This window comes from Phascolarctos cinereus, unplaced genomic scaffold, assembly GCF_003287225.1.
Source record: "Phascolarctos cinereus isolate Bilbo 61053 unplaced genomic scaffold, phaCin_HiC Scaffold_930;HRSCAF=1585, whole genome shotgun sequence".
Lineage (NCBI taxonomy): Eukaryota > Metazoa > Chordata > Mammalia > Diprotodontia > Phascolarctidae > Phascolarctos > Phascolarctos cinereus.
The window spans coordinates 1-12118 of NW_027556325.1; the positions used below are offsets into that span (position 1 = coordinate 1).

At 42.3% G+C, this 12118-nt stretch overlaps 1 protein-coding gene across 1 annotated transcript; it reads right to left on the reverse strand.

Annotated features, from left to right (window-relative positions):
- Positions 1-159: 159 nt before the first annotated feature.
- On the reverse strand, positions 160-2346 carry LOC110204701 (fatty acid-binding protein, liver-like; the record flags this gene model as incomplete). The annotated part of the gene is made up of 3 exons (XM_020980797.2): positions 2229-2346; positions 1648-1820; positions 160-333 (listed from the first exon to the last, which is right to left on the reverse strand). Coding segments are annotated over exons 1-3 (414 nt in total), but the record flags the coding sequence as incomplete, so codon positions are not given.
- Between the last annotated feature and the right edge of the window lie 9772 nt (positions 2347-12118).

Here is a 12118-nt window from a genome sequence, read left to right on the forward strand (position 1 = left end):
CTCCTCCATCCCTGCTGTCCTCCATGTTTTTCTCTCCTCCCCTCTTTTCTCCCTCTTCTCTACTGTCCTCCATCCCCTCACCTGTCTTTCCCTCATCCCCTCTTCCCTCCTCTTTGAGAGCAGGCACTGCCTCCCTTATTCTATTGGCAGCCCCAGTACTTGACACCTAGTATGTTCTCCAAATGCTTTTTGGATCCATCCCCCACAACCAAGCAGGAAGAGAAACACCTGATCACTTACAGTGGTGAGTATATCTCCATTCAGTTCAGTGACAGACTTCATTGCTTTCAAAATTGTTACCAGCTTGTTACCTCCTTCTAGATTCACTACACCCTGTAGGGAGACAGAAGAGTTAGCTCTGGCAAGCCCTAGGGACTGGGGGTGAGCCAGGGATGCACTGGTAAATGTGCAACAACTGGTTTTCTGGAGGGAAAAAATGTACACACAAATTTCCATTATAATCTGTAGTATTAACATTTGAGTATTATTTGCAGTGTTAACACTTCTCCATCACTTTAAAGTAGGCAATCAATAAAACAATAAATCAGTCCTTGATTTGTAGTTTACTATTTTCTGAGGGGTAAATGCTCACACTTAAAATTTAACAATGGGCTGGCATCTCCTGCCGGTTTCAGCTGGCTCCAGCACACCCCTCGAGTAAGGCCAAGCCAGATTCCCTGCAGAACTTCTTGTTTCTATACTTCACTGGCTGGATTGTTTTCTAGTTCTCTTAGCCCTTTCCTTACTTTTCCTCCTCTCCCCTTTTCTCTTCTCTTCCTTTTGCTGTCTGTGAGTCAGTCAATAAATATTTATTAACCGTCTAAGATGTGTCACATTGTACTAAGTACTGAAGACAGTCCCTGCCCTCAAGGAGCTTACAATCTAACCGGGGAAACAATAAGCAAACAGGTACAAACAAGTCATAGACTGGATAAGTGAGAAATAATTAACAGAGGGAAGGCCCTAGAACTAAGCGGTTGGGGAAAGTTGTCTGTTTTTCAGCCAAAGACAAGGTTGATTGAAGATTCGCCATATTACAGTTTTAAGGAAGCTGAGCATCTGTGGGTTATTGGCTAGATTGTGAAAATCTGCACTGTTGGGGAAGGTTTCTTGTAGAAGAGTGGGGGGAGATTACAGTTGGGACTTTAAGGAAGCCAGCAGAGTCAGCAGTCTGAGCGGAGGAGTGAGAGCATTCCAGACATGGGGGATAGACAGGGAGAATGCTGGAGCTGAGAGATGGAGGGTCTCGTTTCATGAACAGCTGGGAAGCCAGGGTCACTGGATGGCAGAGTATGTATCAGGGAGTAAGGTGTGAGAAGACTGAAAATGTAGGAGGGGGCTGGGTTATGAAGGAACAAGTCAGCTACTGAACACAGCCAGCATGGGCTGGAGGCACTGCTTCCTGGCTGGTCCTGTATACCATATTCCACCAGACTGCTTTTCATCTAATCTACCTATCTTGCAACACGTTGGCCAACAGAGATATGTTTGTGTCTTATCTCCCTAGCAGGCTGCTAGCTTACTCCAGGGGGTTATGGACCAAGTTTTAGCTAATCTTTGCATCTCCTCCAGGGCTTAGCCCAGAGGCTAATACGCGGCACCTTAATGAATAACATGCCCCTAAATTGAATTAACTTATATTCTTACCTTGACCTTTCCTCCAGTGGGAGTGGTCAGCTCACACTCCTCCCCCAGGGTGAATTCGTTCACCTGGATTTGGTTATCGTTGTTAACGATGAACTTGAAGTGATTTCCATTTTGTACAATTTCGGACATTCCCCTGGTATCCTTTCTCTTCTGTATGATGTCATCAGGTAGACCTAGTTCATACAACAGACATTCAGACCTAGAAGGCATCTAAGAGCCAAAGGATCTCATTTGGGTCTCCTGACAGCCCTGGGAGGTAGGGAGTATTATTATCCCCATTTTCCAGATGAGGAAGCCAACATTGAGAGCAGTGAGATGATGCAATCCATGTCACCGAATGAATTAAGAGCAGAGCCAAGGCTCACATTCAGATCTGACTCCTCATTCTGTTGTTCTTCACCCTGAGACCCAACCCAGGCTCCCGAATGCCTGCCCAGAGCCTCACTAGTTGGATTATTTCACTTGCTGCAGATTCCCTGTTAGTATTTTAAGTTCATCCCTTCTGGCAACCACAAGTATAATGCCCCTGTCCCTTTGATCCCAACATTTGATGCCCAAAGGCTGTTTTCCTAAGCACTTACCAGCAGCCTTCAAGAAGGCTTCAAAATTCTCTTGGGACTGGAGCTGGTACTTTCCTGAGAAGTTCATGGTGGAAGGATGTTCTCTCAAAACACTGGCTTGGAGAGAAGGCGCCTGGCATGGCCCTGAGGCTGGTTTTATAGGGGGCTCGTTCCCTTCAAAGATTGGTCAGAGGTTATCGGTTGATTCTGCTCAATCATTAACTCTTTGGAGCAATGTTCAGGAAAAAGAATAAGGTAGGCATAGGGGGAGTTAACTGGAGTACCTGGTCACTTGCTACAGGAGCAGGAGGTCATCTATCCAACTGTCCAGAGTGTCTGGGGCTGGGAGGGGAGGACAGTGCCCACTGGCATAAGGAAGGGGAAATAATGAAGTCTTTTCCATTTGTGGCAACAAGAAGAAATATCAATGTGGCACTTTTTTGTTTTTTTATTACATCGTGTTTTCTTATGCATTAGCTCATTTGTTTCTTACAATTATCCTGTAGGGTAGATGATCAAATCATAGTTGCTTCAGTTTTACAGATGAGGAAACCAAAGTTTGTCAAGGTCACACAGTGTGTATAACACTGAGCTGGGGTGGATATCGAGGGATTTCTCAGGCTCATCTTGTCATTTCTCACCTGCAGGACTTCGCATAAAACAGGGTACTGAATTTGAAGCCAGAGCTCACTACAAGAAGCTTATGTTTTACTGTGTGTGTGTGTAAGCACATGTGCTCTGATGTGTATGTGTGTGTATGTGTATAGGAGGATGGAGTATTCATTTTTATCTCTGTGTCCTCAGTATGTATCACACAGCAGACATTTAATAAATATTTGCTAAATGGAATTCAACCCGAGTTATTCTCTTATAGTTTAGGATTTTCACTTTCATTTTCTCAGATTTTACATTGACCCCTAAACTGAACTTTTTATTGTTCGGTCATTTTCAGTTGTGTGCAATTCTTTGTGACCCCAGTTCAGGGTTTTCTCGGCAAAGTTACTGGAATGGTTTGTGTTTTCCTTCTCCACTTTATTTTACAGAGAGGGAGCAATGTTGCCAATCTGGACCAGGACCAGGGACAGTGGTGAAGGGGCCACAACCTCACTGGCTTATAGACACTGGCCAGCACAGAAAGTAAAATAGAGAGAGTCACAGGTAGAAAACCCAGATACCACCATAAGAGTCAGTCCCCTGATTGCCTGAGGTGTGTTTCATCACTGATGAAAGGTTCCTCTTTATTCTTAAAGCTGCCCTTGCTTGTCTTATGGCAGACCAAAACAGAGACAGGGAGATGGACTAGAGGGATGCAGGAATAAATGTAATTTTTTCAGGGCTAAGTCAAGAGTGAGATGCTACATACAGACTACATGCTCTGGACACCATCTCATGGTCCTGTGTTAGTCCTCACATTTCTTTTTCCTCTTGGCCTTCTGACCCTGCTATCCAGACCCTCCCAATGACGACTTTCCCCTCTATTTGGCTTCCACAATGTTCTTATCCTGGTTCTTCTGTCTTTCTGCTCCCTCCTTCTCAGTGTCCTTTCCTGACTCATCAATCATCTTCCAATCCCTAAGTGCTGGTTTCCCCCCAAGGTCCTTTTCTTCTTGCCTTGTTTCTCTCCACTCTGTCACAGTGATCCCAATCAGTTATGTGTGTAATACCCTTCTCTTTACTGTGATATTCAAGTCTATACTTGTAACAATACTAAATTCTCTCCTGAATTCTTATCTGACATCTCCAACTGCCCTTTGGATACTTCTATCTCAGTGACCTTGTGGCACATAGAATGACATGTTTAGGGTTTGAAGAGACTTTAGGGAGCATTATATCCACTCTTTCCTTTAATGCATGAGGAAATTGAGGTCCAGAGTGATTAAGTATACAGTTAGGTGACACAGTGGATGGATTGCTGGACTTGGAGTCAGGAAGACTGAGTTCAAATACTGCCCCTGACATTAACTAGCTGTGTAATCCTAGACAAGTTACTTACTTTCTCTAAGCCTCAGATTCCTGATCTGCAAAATGGGGACAATAATCATAGTACCTACCTCACAGAGTTATTAGGAGGCCAAATGAGATGACATAAAGTGCTTTGCAAACATTAAAATGCTATCTAAATGCTAGCTACTTTCTTTAGTATAGAGTGACTTGCCCAGATTCATCGAGCTAGTAAGTATCTGATGTGGGAGTTGAGCTCAAATCCATATCGATGTTCCGTACCCTGCAGTCCACTGCCACAGGCTGCATCCAATTCAGTGCCTCCAAAACAGAATCCCTCTTTTCCACCTAAATTTGCCCTTCCTCCAAACTTCCTTTCTTCTTTTGAGGACAATCAGCCAACCTGATTCAGAATCTCAGATTCTTCTTCCCTCCATCCTTTCCAGCCCCGATATCCAATTCATCCCCAAGTCCTGTCGATTTCAACTCCACAGCATCTCTCGAATCACTCCCCTCTTTTTCCACCCAAACTCTCAGGTCCGTATCACTTCTCCGAGTAGCCTCCTAAGTGGTCTCTCTTCTTCCAAGAAGGCTCTCTCTTCTTGAATCTATTCCTTACCTAGCTGTCAAAATAATCTTTCTGTGACCAAGGCACGACCACGTCACTTCTGAACTCTCTTCAGTGGCTCCCCGTGGTCTGCAGGATAAAATGCAAACACACTCTTCAATCAGGCATTTCAGGTTCACACCAGAAATGAGAGAACCATTCTGACTAGCATGAAGTTGGTCTTTAATATAAGCACAGAGATACTAAGAAAGGAAAACAGCATCTATGAAACACCTACTATGTGCGAAGCACGGTGCTAAGTGCTTGACAAATATGATCTCATTTGATCTTCAAACCAGCTCTGAAATGTAGGTATTATTATTGTTCACATTCTACAGATGAGGCAGACAGAAGTTCAGTGATTTGCCCAGAGTCACACAGCTAGGGAGTGTCTGAGGTCAAATTTGAATTCAGGTCTCCTAACTCCAGACCCAGTGCTGTGTCCACTGAGCCATCTAGCGCAGGTGAACAATATTTTCTGGTGCTGAAAGAAGTGGTGGATAGGATTGCCAGGTCACCGTCAGTGATATCTGAAAGATCATGGAAGATGGCAATGGCCTACAAGGTGGGAAAGGGGACAATGCAGTCCACATTTTCAAGAAAGTGATGACATCAGAGTCTTCCAATTAGAGGTCGGTGAGCTTGGCTTCCATTCCTGGGAAAATTCTAGAGTGGATGATAAAAGATTAGCCAACATGTGGAGAAGGAAGTGGTAATTACAAAAGAGCCAGCTTGGTATCATTCAGAACACCACTGGCCCCATTAAGTTCATTGTCTCTTTTGACAGGATTACTCATTCTTTGGAGGAAATGCTGTGGACAAGATTTTCCTAAGTTTTAGCAAAACTTGTAGTAAAGAATCTTGTACTATTCTCATGGAGAAGGTGGAGAGATGTGGAACAGCAATTACTTAGATCCAGAAATCACTGGATGACTGGACCCAAAGATTAGCTGTTAGTGTTCAATACCAACATGGTACCAGGCAGATCTCCAGGGGAGGGAGGACATAAGCATTTGTTATTGTTCAATCATAGCCAACTCTTCATGACCCCATGGGACATAGCACACCAATACTGTCCATGGGATTTTCTTGGCAAAGATACTAGAATGGTTTGCCATTTCCTTCTTCCATGGATTAAGGCAAACAGAAATTAAGTGACTAGGTCAAATAGTGTAAGTGTCTGAGGTAGAATTTGAACTCAGGTCTTCTTGATTCCATACCCAGTACTTTATCCATTCAACCATCCGACTGACCCATAAGCAGTTATATAGCACCTACTATGTGCCAGGCACTGTGCTAAGTACTCTACAAATGTATTCCATTCAGTCTATACAACAGCACTGAGAGGGAAGTGTTATCATTATTTCCATTTTGCAGTTGAGTAAACTGAGGCAAACAGGGATGAAGTGACTTGACACAGATAGTAAGTGTCTGAGTCTGGATTCAAATGCAAGTCCTCCTGACCCCAGATTCAGGGCCCTACCAACTGTGCTCCCTAGCTGGCCTTAGTAGAATCCCTCAGGGTTCCAGGCTTGTCCTGGGCTGATTTTAATCAGTGATCTGCATAAAGGCACAGAGGAGATGGTCATCAAATTTGCAGATGACACAAAATGGGGCTGGGGCTGGAAGGAGGGGGGCAGATAACTAACATATTGGATGATAGAATCAGAATCTAAAAAGATTTTGATAGGCTAGATCATTGGGCTGAATCTAATGACACAAAATCTAACACAAATCAATGTAAAGCCCTACACTTGGATACCAAAACTCAATTTCCTAAGTATAAAAGGGGAAGGCATAGTTAGACAGCTGTTGCTGTGGAAAAAGTAATGGGGACTTTAATGGACACAAGCTTAACATAAATCAGTCATATGATGAAACTGTCAAAAGCGCTAATGCAATCTTTGAGCTCCATGGAGTGGGCGCTGGCTTCCAGGAACAGGGAGCACCCTGCCTTCATCAGGCTTCATCTGGAGGAACACGTTCTGGTCTGGGTGCCACAATTTAAGAATGACATTGAGAAGTTGGGGGAGCGTCCAAAGGCACCAAACAGAACGATGAGCTCCTGTTTAATAAGAATGAGTGGGTGTTTAACTGGAAGAGAAAAGATTCAGGGAGGGCATGATGATTGTGTTTTTATGTAAAGGACAAATTCGATTTGTTCTCCTTGGTCTGGGTGGGCAGAACTAGGAATCACAGGTAGAAGTTAGAAGAGGATGAATTCAATCCGATGTCAGGGAAAACTTCCTAGCAATTAAGGCTGAGCCCCAGGAGAGGTAGTAAGTTCCCCATCACGAAAGCTCTTCAAGTAAAGGCTGGTTTGATACCACTTATGGTATATGGTACATAGCAGGGATTGTGTTGGTCATGATGGGTGCCAGGCCCCATCTGAGTCTCAAATTCAGGACCTCTGGTCTGTCTGAAATCTTCTTTTCCAGCCTTATTTTATTCTCCTTTAGGGAGAGAAGTGGTGGAGAGTAAGCCAGACTCAGAGCTAGGGAAACCTGAGTTTCGATTCCCCCTTCTCACACAGCAAGGTGAATCAATGGATGGAGTGCTGGGCCTGGAGTCAGGAAGACCTAAGTTCAAAAGCAGCCTCAGACACTTACTAGTTGTGTGACCTTGGGCAAGTCACTTCACCTTAGTTTGCCTAGGAGGCAGTGCCAGTGGAGTTAGGGAGAGCTGAGTTCAAACCCTGCCTCAGAAACTTCCTCACTGAGTGACCCTAGTCAAATTGATGAACCTCTTTCAACCTCAGTCGGGTATTTTTTGGAATCAGAATTATCTATGAGAGAAGGAGTATGGTACAGTGGCTAGAGCTAGCCTCCAAGCCAGGAAGACCTGGGTTCACATCCCACCTCTGACACACACTAATTGCTATGTGACCCTGGAAGCGTTATTTTATTTCTCAGCTGTCCCGATAACTCTATCTCAGAGCAGGTGGGCCTACATTTCTAGAGGAAGTTTCCTTTTATGCGAGTTCCCTAGATCAATGAAATCAGTCAGTCAAGTATGTGTTATATTATACCAGTCACCGTGCTAAGAATGGGGGATAAAAAGAAAATGCCCAAAAGGAGTTCACCTTCTAATGAGTTCAGTCCCTGTTCCCTAGTTATCTGGGTATTAGCCATTATCCCCTGATAGATAATAAACTAGGGGAAAGGCAGAAGCTGGTCTTGGTCAAAAAGTAACCCTAAGATTTTCCTTCCTCTTGGGGACAAGGCCATTCATTATACAAAGAGAGCCTGATAGAGTGCTTTCTACACATGTCATAGGAGGTGCTTATGAAAGATCTGTTGAACTGAATTGACCTGATTTCAGCCCCAGTATTTATTGCTGTGTGAGAATGAGTTTTCCTCTTCTGATTTCCTTTGAAATGGTTTGCTACTCTGGAGAAACAGGATTTAAACCTTAAAGTCAACTCTGATCTTTCAGGCAGATCAATATGGTATGGAGAGGTTTTGAATTTGGTTCTCTCTCCACTAACCTTTCACTTGAGACCACAGAACCTAGGACGTATTCATAAAAATGTCTGCATGTGGTTGTAAGTAGAAGCCAGCCAAGGGTAATGATTACACCCTCCCACTAATTGGGCAAACACTGGAAGAGATAGATGTAATCTTCTTTGCAAAGTTGAAGTGACTTTCAAATTTAAAAAATAATCCTTCTCCCCAGTGGTTCAATTTCAGATGTGGATTGCCTTTTCTACTTTCCTTTTTCATCCCCAATCCAATCCTAACTGTCATATTCAATATCAAGGCCAGCCTTTATGCCAACCTCAACCCCAGCCCTAATCTCATCACCCACATCTTACCTCTAATTTTCAACCCAAACTTCAATGCCAGCCACAATCCAAAGCTCCACACCAATCCCAACTCTCAAATCTACCCCCATCTTAGTCCTCTGAATGACCCAACTAAAGTTGGAAGAGCTCTCTGAGGCCACTTTGTGTAATCCATACTTGGACAAGAATTTGCTTTACAATATAACTTAACAAGTTGCTGTTGTGAAGTCATTTTCAGTCATGTCTGACTCTCTGTGACCCCATTTGGGATTTTCTTGGGAAAGATACTCGAGTGGTTTCTCATGTCCTTCTCCAGCTCATTTTATAGATGAGGAAATGAGAAACAGGTTGAGTGACTTGCCCAGGGTCACACAACTAGTAAGTTCCTGAGGCCGGATTTGAATTCAGGTCTTCCTCACTCCATGCCCAGCACTCTATCCACTGTACCACCCAGCTGTCCTTACTCAACAAGTAGGGAAGGGAATGAGCACTTATAAAGTCTCTACTATGTGTTAGATACGATGCTAAGCCCTTTTTGCAAATATTACTTCACAATAACCCTTCAAGGTCGGTGCTTTTATTACCATCATTTTACAATTGGGGAAACTGAGGTTAATCGACTTGCACAGGGTCCCAACTGAGGCCAGATTTGAACTTAGTTCTTCCTGACTCTGGGCCCAGCGTTCCATCCAGTACACCAACAAGGCAGCATAGTCCTCCAGACTATATTATACTATGTGTTGACCCACAAGCAGTCAACTAGTCTTTGCTGGTGGATCTCTAGGGAGAGGAGCCGCTCTCTTCCCAAGGCAGCCCATTCTACTTTGGAAGATCTGTGGTGGTTAGGGAGATTTTTCTTCTACCAAGCCTAAATTTAGTCCTAGGCACAGCGATCTCACCGGTTCTTCTCACTTCACGTTCATGAGCTCATATAGGTGTTGCCATGTTTTTCTGAAACCATTCCCCCTCATCATTTCCCATAGCACAATAGTATTCCATCACAGCTAAATGCCACAATTTGTTCAGCCATTCTGAAATTGATGGGCATCCCCTCAATTTCCAATTCTTTGCCTCCACAAAAAGAGCTGCTGTAAACATTTTTGTACATATAAGTCCTTTTACTTCTACTTTGATCACTTTGGGATACAGACCTAGTTGTGGTATTGCTGGGTGAAAGGGTAGGCACTATTTTATAGTCCTTTAGTATGGTTTCAAATTGTTTTTCAGAATAGTTGGAGCAGTTCCCAACTCTACCAACAATTCATTAATGTACCTATTTTTGTCTCATCTCCTCCAAAATTTGTCATTTCTGATAGATGTGAGGTGGTACTTCAGAGTTGTTTTAATTTGCCTTTCTCTAATCAATAGAGATTTGAACATTTTTTTCATGACTACAGAGAGCTTTGATTTCTTTTTCTGAAAACTGCCTGTTAATATTCTTTGACCATTTATCAATTGAGGAATGGCTCTCATTTTTTAAAATTTTGACTTAATTCTATACTCAGTATATATTCAAGAAATGTTATTTACAAGAGACACTTGAAACTTGCTGTAATTTTTTTTATATTACTTCCTTGCCTATGGTACCTTTTAGCAAAATGTACTTTCCCACTTATCTCTTTTAATTAGGTCTATTTTTGTTTTTGCACTGTCTGAGATCAAGATTGCTACCCATGCCTTTTTTACTTGAGCTCAAGCATATTTGGCTGCATCCCTTTATTTTTCCTTTGTGTGTCTTTCTGTTTCAAGTGTGTCTTGTAAATAACATATTGTTGAATCCTGATTTCTAATCTATTCTGCTATCTGTTTTCATTTTATGGGTGAGCTCATCCCATTCACATTCACAGTAATGATCACTAACTGTTATTTCCTTCCATTCCATTCTCTTCTCTCTCTCTCTCTCTCTCTCTCTCTCTCTCTCTCTCTCTCTCTCTCTCTCTCTCTCTCTTTCTACTGTCCCTCCTCAAAAGTCTATTTTGCTTCTAATTACTGCCTCCCTTTATGGTACCTCCCATTTATCACCTCCACCACCCCTTCCTTATCCCCTCCTACTTCCCTATTGGATACATGACACTTGTAAATACAACTGAGTGTGTATATATAGTCTTTCTTTTTTGAACCAATTCTGATAAAAATGAGATTTAAGCATTGCGTGCCCCAACCATTTCCCCCTCCTTTGTAAAAACTCTTCCTTGAGGGGCAGTGAAGTGATACAGTGGATAGAGCACCAGCCCTGAAGTCAGGAGGACCTGAGTTCCAATCTGGCCTCAGACCAAACACTTGACACTTACTAGCTGTGTGACCCTGGGCAAGTCACTTAACCCCAATTGCTAAAACGAAACAAAAAAATCCCTCTTCCTTGAATGCCTCTTGTATGTGAAAAAAAATTCTCTATTGTCTCTCTCCTTTCCTCCTTCTCCCACTGGACCCTCTCCTTTTTCTCTCCCTTTCACCTTTTTTTAGAGATCATTCAGGATAATTGACTCATATCCATGCCCTCTGTCTATGTAAACTCCTTTTAAGTGCCCTGATAATGATAAAGTTCTTAGGAGTTACATCTATCATCTTGCCATATAAGGATGCAAAGAGTTTAACTTTGTTGAGTCCCTAATGATTACTCTTTCATGTTTACCTTTTTATGCTTCTCTTGAGTTGTTTGTTGGAATGTCAAATTTTCTATTCAGCTCTGCCCTTTTCATCAGGAATGCTTGAAAGTCCTCTATTTCATTGAATATCCATTTCCACCCCCACCCCCCAGGATTATACTCAGTTTTTCTGGGTAGGTGATTCTTGGTTGGAATCCTAGCTCCTTTACCTTGTAGAATATAATTTTCCAAGCCCTCTGCTCCTTTAACGTGAAAGCCACTAAATCTTGTGTGGTACTGATTATGGCTCCGTGATATTTGAATGGTCCCTTTCTTGCTGCTTGAAGCACTTTCTCTTTGACCTGGGAGCTCTGGGGTTTGGCTATAATATTCCTGGGAGTTTTCATTTTGGGATCTTTCTCGGGAGGTGATCAATTTCTCTTTTGCCCTCTGGATCTAAGATATGAGGGTGGTTTTCCTTGATAATTTCTTGAAATATGATATCTGATATGTTATTCTGATGTGATATGAGAAATATGATATCTGATATGGTATCTCAAAATATAATATCTGAACAAAATATTTTTAGCTTTATAGTCTTTTTAAAAATCCATTTATTTATTCATTTATTTTTAGTTTTCAACATTTGCTTTTATAAGATTTTGAGTTCTAAATTTCTCCTCCCTCCCTCCACTCCCTTTTCCGCAAGACAGCATGCAATCTGATATAGAGTATACATGTCATATTAAACATACTTTCACATTCGTTATGTTGTGAAAGAAGAATCAGAACAAAAGGGGAAAACCATGAGAAAGATAAAAAACAATAACAACAAAAAAGTGAAAATAGTATGCTTCAATCTGCATTCAGATTCCTTAGTTCTTTCTCTGGATGTGGATAACATTTTCCATCACGAGTCTTTTGGAATTGTCTTAGATCATTGCATTGCTCAGAAGAGCTGAGTGTAACAAAGCTGGTCATCCCACAATGCTGC